The sequence below is a fragment of the Enoplosus armatus genome, chromosome 1 (genome assembly GCF_043641665.1).
Source record: "Enoplosus armatus isolate fEnoArm2 chromosome 1, fEnoArm2.hap1, whole genome shotgun sequence".
Taxonomy (NCBI): Eukaryota; Metazoa; Chordata; class Actinopteri; order Centrarchiformes; family Enoplosidae; genus Enoplosus; species Enoplosus armatus.
In genome coordinates this window covers 8,911,520-8,929,686 of record NC_092180.1, presented here as the reverse complement: position 1 = coordinate 8,929,686, position 18,167 = coordinate 8,911,520, and the positions used below count along the sequence as shown (strand labels likewise).

The window sequence follows — 18,167 nt, the reverse complement described above, 5'->3', positions numbered from 1 at the left end:
CACATTTTCAATAAACTTCTTCTTATGCACCTGTCTATATATATATACAGTATATATATATATTTATTTTTTTTTTATATCAAATACTATTACAAAAACATCTGACCATCAAAGTCTTTTACAGAATATTAAATATCATAAAGTAATATGGACAAACACTATTCTTGTTCTTTTGATCAACCATCCTGAATTTGAGCTGCATGAGTATCCACATCACAACAGGAAGAGGAAAGGGAGCATATGCTGAATTATACAAATGTAAGGTTCTGCAAATCACAAAACACAATCAGAAATCTATATTGGAAATTAAGCTTGAAACTAATACAATTAAAAAATTCAAGTTAATGTGCGTCAAAAACAGCACAATTTGCGTACATTCACATGGATTAATACTTAGTATACTACAATTAAGTACAATTAAGTATACTCTTTTTTACAAAGGTATTCACTATACAATAACTGTTTGAGGGTCAAAATCCTCAACAAAGTAAAACTTTCACACATGTACACATTTAGCATGCTGTTTGATAAGAGGCCATGAAGCACTGGTGAAAGAGGGAAAGCAAGAATTTTCACTTTCCCATTCTAGGACAGTGACTATGAGTCTACTGTGCATCGAGGACGCCTTCCGTCTGTTCTTTGTTGACAGCGGTGAACTCAGAATCCAGTTTGTTCATTGTCACTGTCCTCAAAGGCTTTGTTACTTTGTCCTTCAGTGTTTGCATCGTAGGGATTCTCCACGCCTGTCTTTGCAGATTTCCTACAACCACACAAGAAACATAATATGTCTTATAGTTATGAAAGTAATCGGTCTAACTTGGCGGGAATGGGTCTCAGTCTCGAGAGCAAACTCACTTTTTCTTTTTGCGTTCTCTGACACCAGAGATGACGAGGTAGACGCCTGCTAGCACCACGATTCCCATGACCACCCCAAATACCACCAGCCACACCTCCACTGGCTGCTCCACCGGAGGGGACAGTGTTGGTAGGATACCCTCGAACTCCAGCGTCCTGTCATCCAGTTGGAAGGCATCGTTGATTCGGCCTCGACATAACCTGGGATCAGTATCGAAACGGGTTTATTATTGCTCACGCTATTAAATGCCTCATGGGAAATGTCACACAGAGATGATTATACCAATTCAAGCAGGAAGCAATTTAACTTGAATCCTTATGTTGGAAATTATATAAAGGTGAGACAAAGAGTCTACAGCCATGTTAGCTGCTCTATGAGGCTACACAGCAGAGCTTTGAGCTAAATGCTAACATCAGCATGCTAACATGCTCACAATGACAATGACATGCTGATGTTTAGCAGGTATAATGTTTACCATATTCACCACCTTAGTTTATCATGTCAGCATGCTAACATTTGCTAATTAGCATTAAACACAACGAACAGCTGAGGCTGATGGGAATGTCATTGGTTTTGCAGGTATTTGGTTATAAAACAAAGTACTGGACGATTGAAATCTTGCCCCAATGTTGGCGCTAGATGAAACGTTGAGGGATAAATAAAGTTATTGCAATTCACCCTGAGGAGGACATGATTGTCTGCAGCAAAATAGTTGTCATGGTGGTGCTAGATTCATGGTCTAGGAACCATGAATCTCTTCACGTGCCACTCCATCCAGTAGATGTTTTACTATTAAATATTATACTTTGACCAGCTGGTGGCGCTAGAGGAAAAGTCAGAAGATCACCAAAGTCATTAGGATTTAACCTCTGGGGAACATGAATGTCTGAACAAAGGTTTGTGTCAGTCCATCCAATAGTTGTTGAGATATTTTAGTCTGGACCAAAGTGGTGGACTGACAGACGCTAACATGACTAAAAATCAGTCAAAATAAATTGAATTAGCTATTACAGCTAGTTAGGAAGTCTGTGCAACATTCAGGGTAAAACAAAACAAGTATATTGCACTCAGTGTTTTGGAATAGACTGTATGTAATTAAAATACATTGCCTCACCGTATGGCAGCCTCCACATCATCCTTCGGGATATATGTAGAGGGACTTGCTGGGTTGGTGACCACAACGTAGAAGGATATTCTGGGAGTCTGTTCATACGTGAGGACATTCTCGGATCTGCAAATGCAAACCGAGAAAATCTCTCAAACAAATGTGGTAACAAAAGATAGTCAGAGGAATACAAAGCGTAACGCATCTTCATATTTTTGGTTTGGCCGTTGAAACTGACGTGAAGAGAAGAGTCTTGTTCTTTTGGCTGTAGTACTGCCTCAAAGCGTACGCAATGTTGGCCTTGAACAGGAACAGCTCGTTGGCGTTCCAGGAATACTGAAACACATTTTAGTTGATTAATGTTTGCCATGACATCAAACAGTCTGAAGTTCACTTCAAAGGTGCAAAATTAGCTTCTCGTGTAGTCAGATATTATAACCTTTACACAATAATAACACTTCTAATAATGAGTAATGATACTCACAGCGTTATCGCCCATGGCAGCCTTCAAACTTACTCTCACTTTAATGGCATACTCTGAATCTGTAAAAAAATCAATTAATTAATTAATTTTTTTAAACACATTCCTCACTTGCTATTTTCCATATTTATCAAACCTGCACCAATCGTGGCACATAAGATATTTGACGGACCCCGAACACAACTCATGCATTTGTTTTTGGATATCGCCTACCGTTTGTCTGTAACTGGTTCACAACATTTTGTTGATGTGCCAAAAAACACTTAAACTTAAACTGCCATAACTCTTGAATGCATCACCCAATAGCAACCAATTTTGTTTAACCTGTACAGACAGGGACAGCGAACAAGTCTAAACAATTTGATGTAATTTCACAGATAGGGGACGCTACAGTACAAGTATAAATTTAATAAAAATTTTGCAATTTTGTAATCATTGATACAATCAAACACAGGTGCCTCCGGGGCATGTGCCTGACATATTGAAACTTGTTACCAGTACATTTTCTTCAGGAGATGCACTTTCTAGTAAATGAATGTGGTTTGATGGTGCACATATTCGTCATGAAAACACCAGTGACTTGAATCATGTTTTTTACTACTTCCTTAAAATGTCCTCAGGGTTTTTTTTCTGTTTTATGCAGTGGCACAACAAATGTTTCAGCAGAAGTAACATTAAGTGTTTTTTTAGTCACAGTTATTACGTAACGGCGAGAGAGTTGTTTGTCCACTCATACAGTTTAAATGCCTCTGGGGCAGCTTTTCAAATCTATCAAAAAGTGTTCAATTAACTGTTCGGTGTGGACTTGAACACTACATAAACACGATATGGAAGTATAAATACACTCAACCCAGATGATGACCCTCATGGTAAATGACAAGACAAAATAGTCTAGCACATAACCCCCCATAAAACCACAGCATGTTGTTTTTACATTACGGTTTTTGTACAGATTAAACAGACAAGATATAATGTGTTTTTAGTGAGCTTTAGAGGTGCTGTTCCAATATTTCCAGTCTTTGTACTAAGCTAAGCTAACCAGCTAAGAGTGGTATCAATTTTCATCATCTAATCGGCAAGAGAGCAAATGAGCACATCACCCAAAATATCAAACTATTACTTTAATAAAATGAATCTCTATTTTAATGGTAATAATCTTCAATGTGAGTATCTTTTGTACTCACATGGATCTATTGCTGACATCCAGCCTACAGGCCTGTTGTGTTTTGTGTTCTCTGCCTTTAGCCAGTCATGAAGTTTTTGGAAATAGTCCAACAGGGGGCGGGCGTTCATCTTTACGTCACCGGTCATTGTATGCAAAGCCCTGGTCCAGGACTGGGACCTTCCAAGCGCTAACATATTCCTAATAGAAAACATTGATGATGACAAATTACTGTTACATTTATATATGTTTACCACAACAGTGTAATATAATGTGCCACACCAAAACAGAAATGAGACATGATCTCTCTTTTGATTTCAAATGGTTAGAAGGACTATACAAATAGAAAATGTAAAGAGGTAACACACTAAACTACTAAATCTGATTCTGTGACAGCCGTCAAAGAGGAACAGTAAGTCGTCCGTACTTCAGCTTTGTTCCTGCTGCTATAGAACCAGTAATGTCACATGAAGACAAGGCGTCTGTGTGACCAGCAGCATCGCAGAGTGCTTTTTGGAACTGGAACTGGTAGATGGTTCTTGTGAAGTACCTGGGTTCACAACCAGCCACAAACACACACACACACACACACACACACACACACACACACACAGGTGAAGTCTTATAGCAGAACTCGGACAATTGTTTCCAACCTGGACCCTATTTTTCTATCTTTAATCATCGTACTTAATCTCTCTCACAGCTTCACTACTCCGTTACTCCATCTCGCTTGCAAAGGGGAGTGATTCTTCATTTTAGCCTTATGCAGCCAACAGGCACAACCAACCAAGTAAATCTCACATACTTCCAAAGCATGTCAGTAAAAAGATGTCAATGAAGTCAAAGTTTTCTTACACAGTTTGGATGCTACTTTGACTGAATGGTTTAGCACTTGTTCACTCTCGATTCTCCAGCTTTGGTGGCTTGTGCAATGAGATTGGCACTGCAAGTGGTCGGGTCATGAATAATTTATAAATCAAATATAAACAGGTGTCATTACACAGTAAGTGAATATGTTTAGATGAATATCCTTTACAAGTTTTACTGTAAGTAGCTCTCTAGTGGAGCGGATGGCAAGATTCTGGGTAGCACTGAACAGTATAATGGAAAAGTAAAAAGCAAAACATTTATTTGAACAGAAATTGTGAAACTGCATCAACATTCACACAGTAACTGAGTGCAGTCGTCAAAAATGCTTGATTTTGAAATGTTAAGGATTTTAGACAGAAAACTAATGTTTCTTGTTCCTTGGCCTAACGTTCCACCATATTTCACTTGAATAGGTTAACACGTTTTTAATATATCCTAACCAACCAAAAAATATACAGGACTGAAAATACACAGTAACCTTCTTGACAAAGCTGATTTTGAGAAGATCCATGTCCGTGTTAAGATGTTATTTCCTTTACCTGATGAAAGAATAGTCTCCAGATACATGGAACAGAGCAGGCGGGTCACAGTAGGTCTCATCTCTTGGCACTGGCTCCACCACCCCAACCAGCTCCCTCCTGTTACAACAGCAGAGAGTCAGCACTGATGCAGGCTGATGCTGTAACCACAGAGCTGCAGTGAAGCTGCCGCTGAGGTCGCGCAACATGAAAAGCCACAATATCTGTCTGCAGTATGTTAATGTCATGACCACATTTGATAACAGCGATATTAGACGTCAGCAGATTTTTATTTACAGATGCTTCACATTGGCCTCTGCTTACTTCATCTCCCACCAGCGCTTCATCCATTCATCCTTGACGATGTTCCCTGCAAACACCTGCCACCTCCATTCCTCCAGCATGTAGGTGAACGGCAGTGTGGCCACGATGGTGAGCGCCTGTTTCAACAGGAAGTTGATCTCCGTTTCTGCAAGGCAAAAAACACAAAATAGTTAATGATATAGAAAGCATCATTTTGGACATTAAGCTCTAAACCCTAACCCTAGAAAGGACATTGAAACTCTCTTTCGGGACATTTCAGTGAGCTTACTGCAGAACCCAGAAGTGTGCAGCACTCTGCATTTGATATTTGCTATTTATGACACCTATGTCAAAACCTGTAAAAACATTACAGTTTGTATAACAGTTAGCAGAGGGCCCAAGGTCCTGTTATGCTTGATTATCTGGTTTCACTGAGGTAAACAGGTGAATACGGGTGTGACATGATCTATCAAGAAGGCCCCAACGGTGCAGAAGCTATTTTTATCTTACATGCCATTCAAGGGCAGCAACCCGAAGACACATTACTCATACCTACTCTGGTTTGTTCAGATCTTTATATACTGTATATTTGCCACTGTCGGGTGAAAACTTCATATTGTATCTCCAGTTTGGTGATTTTGGCCAGGGAAAGACTTTAGAGAAGGTTTAGAGGAAATTCATCAAAGCCTTCTCTGATTCTGAAAAATGTCAACAAAGCTTTGTCATGGGGCAATAAAACAAGGCTGGGTTTCTCAAAAGTTCAACCTGCAATAACTGATTTTTTGGCCACTTGGCGGCAGTGGAAACAAGCTTGACACTGACATATCATCAAAGCTCATATGGCTAACTTGCTAGCAAACATCAAACAGTTTACATATCACACAGTTCAACCACTAATGATCTATTTGGGTGATGGAGTGGCGTGAATGAGAAGGCGATAAAACTTTTGTCTCGTGCAGAGTTCATAAATACGAGTCATTCATGTCTCTGTGTTAGATTATGAATAGTTGTTAGCATTTTTGGCAGTTACCAAAGACCTTCAGGTGCATTACAACCTCTTTCTGGACTGGATTTGCATGTAGCCTGGGAGAAAAAAAGATTTGTAATCTGGCCTAAAGAGATGCATATATGCGGCTAAGTGTAAATGAAAGTGTCTTAAATCTCATCTGGATTTTATCCGGATACGAGACACTTATAATGTAAATGGGGCCAGAGTCATTTCATCCATTGTTATTATAACATTTGTCTTTCTTTAATGTTTTTTTTTGGTATGATGAGTGTCACTGTTATCTACATCTAGAGTACCATTATCATAAACGAAGTCAGCAGGCAGGAGGCCCAGGCTCTGCAGGTGTTTGGGCGTTGCAGCAGAGAGGGACATGATCTCTCCGACAGCCTCATGGAAACCCTCGTTGGCTCCGTCCCTCAGGAGGTAGGACAGGTTACTGTAAGCCATCTGGTACTGGTTGTGACCCATCTCATGGTGCACTGTGAGGAAGTCGTCCATGTTGACCTTGGTGCACATTTTGATTCTGAAGACATCACAGCAGAAGTGTTGTTATCAGCAGTTATAATGTGTGACACAGACACAGCACGATGCCATATCAGATTTACTGTACCAATAAAGCAGTCAGCGCAATAACATGTTTCATGAATCAGATGTAACAAACACTGAAGCCAGAGTTTAATAAAATTAAGTCCTCATGTCTAAGGAGAGAGGTGGAGTGACATGGTTTCATGGAGAATATGTATTTTTTTCAGTCATTTTAATGCATTTAGACAAACTTTGCTGCTATAGACACTCCAACCTCCAAAAACAGTGAGCGCCGGGGAAACTATATGAGTTAATATTTGACAACATAAAGACTTTGGTTATCTTTATCAGTAGGAAAGGATGACTCAAAGATTAATCAATATCATTGTTTCAGCAAGTTCATATTTATGGCTCGTACTGATCTACAGATAGATTACTTTTCTCAACACAGCACAAAAAAACGTCAAAGTCATCTCACGTGGAAATCATTTTTAAAAAGAGCTGCTTGTGTCCCAAGTCCCAAATGTTGCGGTTGTTGGAGAGAAGCTGCCCATTTAAGCTAAAAAGTTCTTTTTTTGCTGTTCTGACACTTGTTTGATGCCTGTGTGAATATGTGTGTGTCTGTGGATTTATCCTACCTGAAGTCCACTGTGTTTCCCATGTCCCAGGCTGTGGGGTGACAGACCACCTTGCGTCCATCCTCAGGCTTCACCAGCATGGAGTTGTTCCAGAAGTTTGGGAGCATCTGGTAAAGGCCCACAGACATGAAGAACTTCTCTGCTTCCTCGAAAAGCCGACGCTCACGCCAACCCTGAAATTCAAGTTTACATTTGGTGACCGGTTTCAGTTCCAATAGAAGATTTAAATGTCTGCAGGCACTATAATACAAGACTTGTTCTCAATATCTCATATATTTTTCAACTAAATTGCACTGTGTACCTGCTCCACCATAGTTTTGCTAACATCAATATCTGGTTTGTCCGGGTAGGGGATTGACAGAGGATACAGGTTGGTCCAGAATCTTCCCCACATGTCACCTGAACAATCAACACAAAATGTCATTATTTTTCACTCAAAGTACTCTAAGATGTTCTTGCTACACTAGACCTTAGTCTGATGTATGTAGTTGCACCAACTAGTTTCGGCTAAACGCTGTATATATATTATATTACGTCTGTTGCATTTATTTTTTACGATGTAACAATGTTTACCTGTACTGTTGCCTTTAAACAACCAAACAAATCACTAAATAACATTTTCCTGATTGTCAAACTTATGAACATAAGCAATTTAAAGCTTCAAAATACATATATAAAGCTTATTTCACAAGCTGTCACTCAGCTTTTTCATCCTCTTCAATCAAACATGATGAAAGTGGTGGTGATAAGACCTGGACAATAGAGGGAGCCATACACATGAGCATTCAAATCTGCTCTGAAGCTGTACTCTTTATTATCTGATCTGAATCACTTCATTATTAATCACACCAATGTCACTTTTGCCTTGAAAGTTTGTCTTTAATTGCTCTTGTATAGTTTCTATTTTTACTTCTATACTTCTTTTAGTTTTATATACCTCTTATTATTATTTTTTTTTTTATTTATCTCTATTTATCCGTACGTATTTCTGTTCTTGTGCTGCTGCAACAACTGATTTCCTCTCTGGGGATCAATAAAGACTTCTTATCTTCTTATCTTCTCATCCTGTCTCTCTTGTGACATTAACATACTGTATATCTGCAGTGATTTCCAGGTGAGTTTGTCTCTCATTATTTAATATATTTAATACATAGGGCAATAATAATAATAATAATAATAATAATAATAATAATAATAATAATAACAGTAGCAACAATAAGACTCTTTAATTATTTACAAGGAATCCCAATAAATGAATAATAATGTCTATTTTGATATTTAGCTAAGGGATTTTCATTCCCCTGTTCTGTTCGTGTTCTCCTTTTCTAACTCCCTCTTTTAGAGTTTTAAGTTATTTGTATTCTATGGATAATCAGAAAAAATTTCATTCTCCAGTGCAACTGTTTCTCTGTTTATGACAATAAAACTTTGAATCTTAAATCTTTATTGATAGTGAAACTCATGATGTTGAGCTGTTTGCTTCTCGACTATGATGCATTTCTGCCCCAAACGCATTCAAAATAAACTATTGGCAAATAATAAATGAAATGTATGGAACAGTGAAATCAGCAGAGTTAACTGATTATCATATGAAATCCTCAACATACCCAGCAGGTGGGCTGGCAGAGGTCCTTGTGAATCAATCTCTTTTGTGTAGACCTCCATGAGCCTGGCTCTCACATAGGCATGCAGCTCCTTGTATAAAGGCAGGATCTGTGAAAAAAAACAATACATCATTATTGCTTGTTAATTACTTTACACATTCAATAACAAACTTTACATTCTCACTAATGTAGATGCTCTGAAACACGAGACATGGACGGATAACAGACGTACCTCTTTGTAAACAGAACGGACGTCTTCCATGAGCTCATCTCTGGTGTACTTGTACTTCAGATCCTCCTCAATGGTCTCATAGTTATATCTCCAGTAAGCTCCATAGTCTTCAAAACCTGTAAGTGTGTGTGTGTGTCACATCAAGAGAAAAAGAAAGCGTGAGACAGACACATTTCACTTTACAAGAACTGTCACTACCAGAGTTATTTATGTAGTTTTTTTGGTGATGTAAGTTGTGGCACTGCTGCTGTTACATGAGTTAGAGGTTATGACAGCGGTGAACCCCCTTGCTACTGGGAGGAACCTGTCATGTGCAATAACTGAACACTATCAGCTCTGTGTGTTCAGACACATCTCCACCCATCCGCAATCTGGAGTATCCTCACAACAACAGACATTACTACGTCAAGTGGCATGTTTTCTTTGAGACATATCACCGTTTAGTTTGGAAGCTTCATTCTTCAGATCCACATAGTCTTCGTACAGAGGCCTCATCCTCTTCCCCACCTCTCTCCTCCAGCCCTCCCACACATGCAGACGCTCAGAGTAGTTTCGGCTGTTGGCCATAACGTGCTCCAGGCCTGTAAACAGAAATGAATGTTGTCTTTTCATCAAAACTGCTAAAACCTGCAGGAGAAAGTTTGCACTAAAACAAATATGATAGCAGTGAGTGAATGTAAATAAGTACTTGTACTATTTTCTGATAACTGATCATGTCATTCCACTACATTTCAGGGAAATATTGTACTTTCCAGCCATAGTTGTAAAACATATGATTAAACAACCCAACAGTATATAGAGTTGTTGAAATTAGCTGCACCTTGACAACATTAAAATGCTGCTGATACACACATCAATGATAATATTCCAATAAAACACGCCATTTTGCATTATTAGAACTTTTGATATTTTAGGTACATTTTGCTATCAATACTTCTGTACTTTTACTTTAAGTAAGATTTTGAATGCAGGACTTTTACTTGTAATGGAGTATTTTCACATTGCGGTATTGGTTTTTGTACTTAAGTAAAAGGTCTCAGCACTTCTTGACTTTATAATAGGTGAGTAAAAGTACCTACCTCTATAATATTCTAAAAAGTCCTAGAAAAGTGTCAAAAAGTATCACAAAAAGTATATTAGATTGTTAACGCTGATGCAACAATGTGTGAACAGCATTTTACTGTCGTAGCTGGTTGAGGTGAAGCTAACTACTAAGTTCTGCCACACAAATCTGTTTTCATTTTTTGGACTTTTCTGTATTATTTGCTGTTTTTTGTGAAATATTGGATAATTTTACTTGATTTGTCCTTGAACATTCATTTAAATTAAACCATCTGAGAAGTTTAAAAGGGAACTTTCTCTTTGGAAGAACTGCTAACAACAAACCAAAAAGACTGGGAACCACTGGTTTAATCTTTAACTATGCATTGCATTATATAAACTCATCACGTAGTGTTTTAATGTAAAATCTTAATCTGAGAAGTAACTTGTAACTTTAGCTGTCAGATAAATGTAGTGGAGTAGAAAGTACAATATTTCACTCTGAAGTGTGGTGGAGTAGATGTATAAAGTAGCATAACACGGAAATACTCAAGTTATGTTGTTGTTAAGTAAATTGTACTTGAGTAAATGTACTTATGGTTACTTTTCTGTAGGTATTTAAACCTGTTTGTCACAACATAATTCCCACCATGGATTACAGTAATTTGGTAAAACTATTCACTATTCAAGTGACTATGTTAATTATAAACTGCTTTATCTAACTTTGGCCGACAGTATCAGGCCGCCACGTCACCATAACTGATCCTTATTAACAGAGTGTACCTGGCTCCAAAGTCTGGCAGTTAAGGGGGTCGTCCATGAGACACACTGTAGCTGTACTGTAGATTGTACTCATCTCGCTCATGATTTTACTAAGCTGCAAGTAGATTTAAAAGAAAACACAGGGACACAATGTTTAGGTTCATGTGAATTTCAGTAGCAGTAGCTGCAAAGCACTGAGGTAGTACTTGTGTCTTTGCAGCTTCTACAAATATGAAAATAACACATTTTAAGACATATCTAAACACAATTCAAAATTTAAATTGGACAAATTGTCCTACGTGTGCAGCTTTATCCGGGGATAGAGCACCAGAGCCTTTGTCTTGTAGGGAGATGAGCTGTAATTTGATTTCTGGATCCTTGATCTGGTTGATGGGGTAGTTCTGGGACTCTTCTGACATCTTGTTGTAGAAACTGCCCCAAATTTGCCCCTGTACTGACTGGGTAGAACGAAAATAGACACATCAAAACTTCCAACCACGTCTATTTTTGTTTCATTTAACTGACGTGAGCATTTGGACAATCTAGAGTAGCTACATGATTTTTAAAAGGCTTACCAGTTTGTCTGAGTTTTCCTTTGAGATGTTGGTGTTGTAGGCCCATGATGCCAGCGAGTACTGGTACATACGCTCACTGGCCTCTGTGTCGAACCTCTGCAGGAACTCCCTCGCCTTGTTCTCCACATCTGACTGAGCAGAAACAGCACAGGACAGTGACAGCAACGCTACAAGAACCCTAGCAGACATCTTGGCTGCTTCAGCTCCATCCACACACACAAACTAACTCTGAGGAGGACGGACAGTGTACTCGGTTATACGGTTTCAATAACCTTCAATGCTGCCTTGGCCTTTGGACAGAAGAGCCATAACTGAGGGTGTATCTGTGTTTTCATTGACAGATTGGATGTTTCAGTTACAGTGGGTTAACGTCACTGGGCTGTCTTCACACAGCTGTGTTATACTTTCATACATTATCAGTCGCAAAATAGACACATAACCTCTTTCAAATGGTGTACAGTTGGTTATATTTGTGTGTAGGACGTGAATACATTCTTTTGATAAGGGTCTCTCAACATGATAACACATAAACACACACATAACACATACTGTTACAAGCAAGAAAGCAGGATGACCAATCTACAAATTACAATAAACGCAATGTGTCTACACAAGTGAATCAAGAGAAAAGTACACATTGCAGAACCTTACAATACATAAAAACCACCAAAAAACATTAAATGAGGAGCAAAATGTAGTAAAAATTGTTTCTGTTGAATGTTCCTTTTGAGTATAAGACACTATCTTTTTAACTCTTTTATCTTATGGCTTTTTTTTTAACTGATGGAAATTGTTGTATTTTTTGATTTTTTTTTTTTTAATTGATTCACTTATTAGTCCTTGTTTTTGAAAGGTTCAATACAAATAAAGTTATTATTATCAATGTTCATGTGCACTTGGGGTCCTTTTTTTTGGTGTCATTTCTTAAACAAACATGACCCTCTGAGGAGAAAAATGCCAAGGAAACAGGAAACAATAGCATTAGACGAGCCTCCAACCTTCTTATCTGGTGGCGGTGGATTTTCCAGCAGCAGATAAAATGCAAGTCATGCACCATTAGGCCCTAAATGGTGATAAGAAATCAGCCACGAGGGCAAGGTTTATTGTTTAGATTTATTACCAACACCGAAAGATTATTTAATACTCTCTCTCTCTCTTTCTCTGCTACAATTGCTAGAATTGTTATTTTATTCACAGCAGCAACATAAAATCAGTCCAAGAAATTTCTCAATACTTCACCATTTTATTTCTTAGGTTGACTCATTAGTGCTGGATGAAGGCTAGTTTTTTGGATTTTATCTATATATTTATTTGTGCTTTTGGAGTGCCACTATCCTAATTGATTGGTTGGTGCAACAGTGCCTTCTTGTGGAGATAGTTGGTATCATCATGATCATTAAAGGATTTGTTCACATTCTTTCAACTCTGTGTTACTGTCAAACAATACATACATGCCCATATGAACATTAAAAGCTTTATTGGTTGCTGTAATCGTAAATGAAACCATACCATCTTAATGTGGTTTCGGTGTAAGTGACAAAATCCACAGTTCTTGTTCTTGTAAAAATGTGAAATCTATTTTTACATCATGGCATTTGTACTTTTACTTAAGTAAAAGATCTGAATACATCTTCCGCCACTGAAGAAAAATATAAACTCTGAAGAATCATAACTTTTAGCTCCGTTATGTTAGAAATCAATGAAACACCATACGTATACAATCCAATGTATGAAATATAGTGGCTTTGTTCAAACATGATTTAATTTGACTAGTTTAACTGTGTCAGTGAAACATCCTAAATGTTTTTTTATTTCTTAAATACATATTATATAATATATTGCCTAATTAGACCAAACAAACTGCACTCTCCCCCTTCTGATGGTTTGCTTGTACCTGTTGGCCTTTTTCACAGCAGACATTTTGACAAATCACAGGTGTTACTAATAACGATGGCTCTGTTCTATTCAAGTGTCCCTGTGAGCCATGACAGTGTGACAGTGAGCCTGCATGCTCAATACCAGGCGCCTGAAGCTGAGGCAGCTGAAAGGAATTCAGCCATCATTCATTTTATTATCTACACCTGTGCTTTTTCAACAGAAATGTCTATGTGAAAAAGGCCTGTTAGGGTGGGACAACCTGCAGTATTATCATTCTTATCAGTACACACAGTTTGGTGTCCTCAGTAATTCCCAGCATAGCTCCACCAACTTACACCTGACTGGAGGTCTAATCAGCCAATGATTGAAAACACCTGTGTGGGTGTGCAGAGCCTTTACTTTGCAGTGTAATAAATAATCATATCTGTCAGATTAATAGAGTGGACTACAAAGTATTAAATATTTCCCTCTGAAATGTATAAGTATAACAAGTTGCTCATGTAATATACAAGAAATTGTACTTGTACTTGAGTAAATGTACTTTCAACTCGCAGTCGGTTGGCTTCTCTGTGTAGACTTGAGACTTATGTGTCACTCGACTCTCACACAGTTGGGACACTGAGGGAAACGTCCCCTGGCAACACATAAATAGTCTCATTAGATCTAAAATGTCTAATTCATAGAAATGTCTCACACTCATAACACGGAGGAAAGAGGAAAAATGTGACGGCATGAAGAATTTCACACCGTCTGTCCAAACAACTAACAATATTGGTCATTCCCATTAACATCAGTTGTTCCTGATGCTCGTTATAAATTATTGTTTTCTGAAATGCAAATATGGAACATTTTACAGTTTGTAGCGGGCTCGTCTTCTTGGCAGCTCAGAGTGAGGCCCATGATAGGTTACTGTCAATCTGTGCTGCCTCAAATTTGCTGCAACAGCAAGTTTATGGTGGACATGTCTATATACAGACTGAGCCTGGAGGCTATAGGCTAATCACTGTGAATGAAACACACAACGGCCAGGCTTAGCATCCTGGAAAACTCACATTCAGCAAAAAAAAATCTGTACACTGGACATCGTTCAGCTACAGTATAGGCTCCTGCTGTAGGGGAACTTTTCTGAGAAGTTTACAGTTTAACAACTTCGAGCCTCGAGAGGATACCTACAGTACAGTGAGGTGTACGTGATATTCTCCTGGTTTATACTGTAATGTGTTGCATTACATTTCATTTTGTCCTGTATTGCTTCCTAATCATCTATGAGTGTGTTTAAAACAGGGCGGGTGTGAGGGAAACTCTTTGATTGATCTATTTGTGATTGACTTTCGATTGTGTGCTTCTTGAGGTGTTAACTGTTTTGAGATGTTTATTGAGGTTGGATGATTAACAGCGCCTCTCATCAGCCTGTTGGTACATCTATGGGTGAGGTGACCATTTTTGAAGCAACATGAAATTCGTAGTTTTGAGTCAGTGTGCAGGCTCAACTCTTTCATCATTTGTTTCTTTGTCTGACAACAAAAGGCAACAAAATAAATTCATTTCAAAACTCCAAATCCAGTGTTTCAGTTGGGGTCTCCGAAAAAAAACCCAAACAGAAGTAAGGCATAATTTTCTGTAGCAGACTTTTTAAACACATTATTAGTTCAAAACCATGTTTAAAAGCAATTATAATAAAGTTAGAAACAAGTGTGTTTTTGAGCCATGTAAGAAGACCTGATGTCTCCAGGACCCCAAACACAACATTTGGGTTAAATGCTGATTGCAAGTTCGTTAGTGAAAACCTTCAGAAATATTGCGGCTTCCAGATCAGGCAGGTGATACAGTGGAGATTTCATTATCAACTACCTGCAATTCTTAAGTTGAAGTTGAACTTGGTTGTCTCCTCCTTTGAGATGTATATCCATAGATCAACTATTGAGTGCAGTACTGAACCTCCATTGGTCCATAGGTTGGTGTATCATGGACGTTTGATATTAAAAATGATCATCTCGGGTCAAATGTCAAAAGTCTGAACACATTCTTATCTTGGTGTAAAAAGCTCCTCTGGCAGGATGTCATGAGAAACTTGTAGCGGTGGGTTGATTTTCCTGGCTGTTCCCTGTTCCACACACATCCACATCTCCGGGTTTTACCTCGGTCTTCCCTCTCATCCTCTCAGCCTGCACACCGTTCAGGCCACAGAGCCAGGCTGCATCAATCCCCGATAAAATAACCACGATGAGACCGGAAAAACAAGAGCAGACCTAAAAAATAAAAGCTTACAGTGTGCAGACTGCGTATGAAACAATATTTCTGTATTTAAAGACTCGCCTTTTCAAGATATCTTTTGTACCGCCTGTGTCTTGTGCATTTCTTGTGAATCCAGCAGACGTCTCCTCCAGCATTGTTTATGATTGTACTTGACGTCGGCTCCTTATTTTGAAAATGTTGAGCGGTGTTTCCTGTTCGTTCGGGCCGGCTTGACGCTGCACGGAGGCAACCCATGATCGCAGACTCAACACGCATCCTCACACCACTGACCTGAGCTTAGCTGTGTCCTGCATGTGTGTGCGTGTGTGTGCGTGTGTGAGCGGGAGTGTGAGTGATCCCCAGAAACCAGCAGCAGGATGTAGGATCTCAAGGAGAATCTGGGAACTTTGGATTGACGCCCGGGGATAACGCGTGGTCGGCCTGAACCTCATCGGGTTTCTTGTGGATTTATATATTTGGATGTTGTCTGTTTCCCCATTTTCCCTTTTTCTTCTAGGCACTGGGAATTTACTCTTGGCTTACAAGTCCTATTATTTCTGGCGTGCAAAATGCCATTCGCCAAAAGGATTGTGGAGCCGCAGCTTCTGTGCAGGCACCAGATCCCCAACGATGAAGGTCTGCTTTTCGAGGACCTGTGTGCCATCAGTAACGTGGTTCTGTCCCGGACCTTGCGACAGCTGTCCGACCTGGCCCGGCACGCCTGCTCCTTATTTCAGGAGCTGGAAAACGACATCATTAGCACCAACCAGCGGGTCTGGGTCCTCCAGAACAAAATAGGCCAGATACAGCAGACTGCCAGTGCCCTAGACCCTAAAAAGGAGGCAGTGCGTAAGTAGACCACCACAAGTGTACATACCCCCCCCCCCCAAAAAAAAGAAATCACCTTATGATTTACACCTGAGCAATGTGTGATTTTATTCATTCATATCTTACATGTGTGCCTTCATGCTTCGAAGGGCGCCCACCTCTAAATTATTTTTTATCCAGCTGCACGCGCTGCCGCGCTCCCCCCCCCCCCCCCCAATTGAAATGTGTCACACGGGTCCATTTGCACATTTGACCATCCAGTAAAATCGAGATGCATTTTCACAGCGCAGGATGTGTTGACTGCTCATTCATTTGGCGGTCCAGACTCGGATGTGTGTGTCCGTCGACGAGGGGAGAGGGTGGGGGGAGTCGGTGTGTGTGTGTGTGTGTGTGTGTGTGTGTGTGCTCACAGGCAGGCAGCGCGGAGCGGAGCGGAGGGGCGTGTGTTGCCGCTGCATTGGCTCAGCATCGCAGTCTCGTTACTGCGGGTAGCGCACACCTGAAGCATGTTCCGGCGGTGGGGGCCGCCTCGTTCATTCAGGACGTGAACATACGAAGTTCACGATCGAGTATGTGTTTAAAGAGATTTCAGTGTGTGTGTGTGTGTGTGTGTGTGTGTGTGTGTGTGTGTGTGTGTGTGTGTGTTTGTGCGTTGGGGTTTTCACAGGCGACTCCCCGTGCGCCAAACCCACCCTTTCCACATGCAGCGGCACCAACACAGCATCAATAATGAATCCAGATGTCCATGTTGCAGGATAAATATGACCTGATCATGACTAGATATTCAGGTGTCGCTATAGTTACTGCTGATGGATCACATAAAAAAAAATAAGCCTGATTGGCATCAATGAGAGACTCAATGTAACAGCGCGTTCTGTACAGCAGCTACATATTATTTATGTCCTCTGCAGTCCCTTCAGTACCAGACTTTTGGATTTTAGACGATCCGTTCAGGGATTTTAGTCCAATTCTGAGCAGTGGGGTTTATCACTGCTGTAGGTTATCATAATCTGGGACAATCAAAGAGCATTTTGGGGCCTAAAGCTACTGTAGGCTCATAAACTCCCTCTTTAGATTTACCCCCCCCCAACCCCCAACCACTCTCACATCCGAGCATATGTGTCAGAGAGGATGTCTTTATTACATGAAACAGTCTCACTGTATTGCTCTGTTTACTCTTGTTTGCTGTGGATGTGGATGAATGAGGCTCTGATGCCGAAGACTATACACGCGCTCTCTTGGAATTAAATTGTGTGAGAAAGATTGTTTGCATTTTGTCCAGCAGAAAGGGACAGACATTTATGTTTCTATATGCTGAAAATCCTTGTGCAGAACAAAACTCCAAAAGTCTCTCGACGCAAACACACAACAGCAAGTCTCTCTATTCGAAACTCCTTAAACCTGCAAGCGACGCTAAACCCAGAAACCTGTCTGTCTGCTACACCTGTTGTGCTCAGAAAACCCTGAAATATTGATTTGTCGAGTGGATTGTGGTTCTATATCCCTGCAGCCAGTCAAGACACACGAGATAAGCATCACTTAGCA

The 18,167-nt window shown here is 39.7% G+C and overlaps 2 protein-coding genes across 2 annotated transcripts in view; one reads left to right on the top strand and one right to left on the bottom strand.

Annotated features, from left to right (window-relative positions):
- Positions 1-657: 657 nt before the first annotated feature.
- Positions 658-11,890, bottom strand: ace2 (angiotensin I converting enzyme 2). Its single transcript, XM_070907429.1, is given in 19 exon segments — positions 658-760; positions 856-1,056; positions 1,971-2,087; positions 2,200-2,297; positions 2,446-2,504; positions 3,627-3,805; positions 4,032-4,154; positions 5,014-5,112; positions 5,317-5,461; positions 6,601-6,827; positions 7,468-7,640; positions 7,769-7,866; positions 9,075-9,180; positions 9,304-9,419; positions 9,741-9,884; positions 11,128-11,221; positions 11,406-11,564; positions 11,682-11,872; positions 11,875-11,890. Coding segments are annotated over 19 exon segments (2,448 nt in total).
- Positions 11,891-16,363: 4,473 nt separating this feature from the next.
- nhsb (Nance-Horan syndrome b (congenital cataracts and dental anomalies)) overlaps positions 16,364-18,167 on the top strand; it is a 45,162-nt gene continuing 43,358 nt past the window's right edge. The window contains exon 1 of the mRNA XM_070906323.1: positions 16,364-16,643. Coding sequence (XP_070762424.1) covers positions 16,364-16,643 — 280 coding nt within the window. The remainder of the gene's footprint in view (positions 16,644-18,167) is intronic.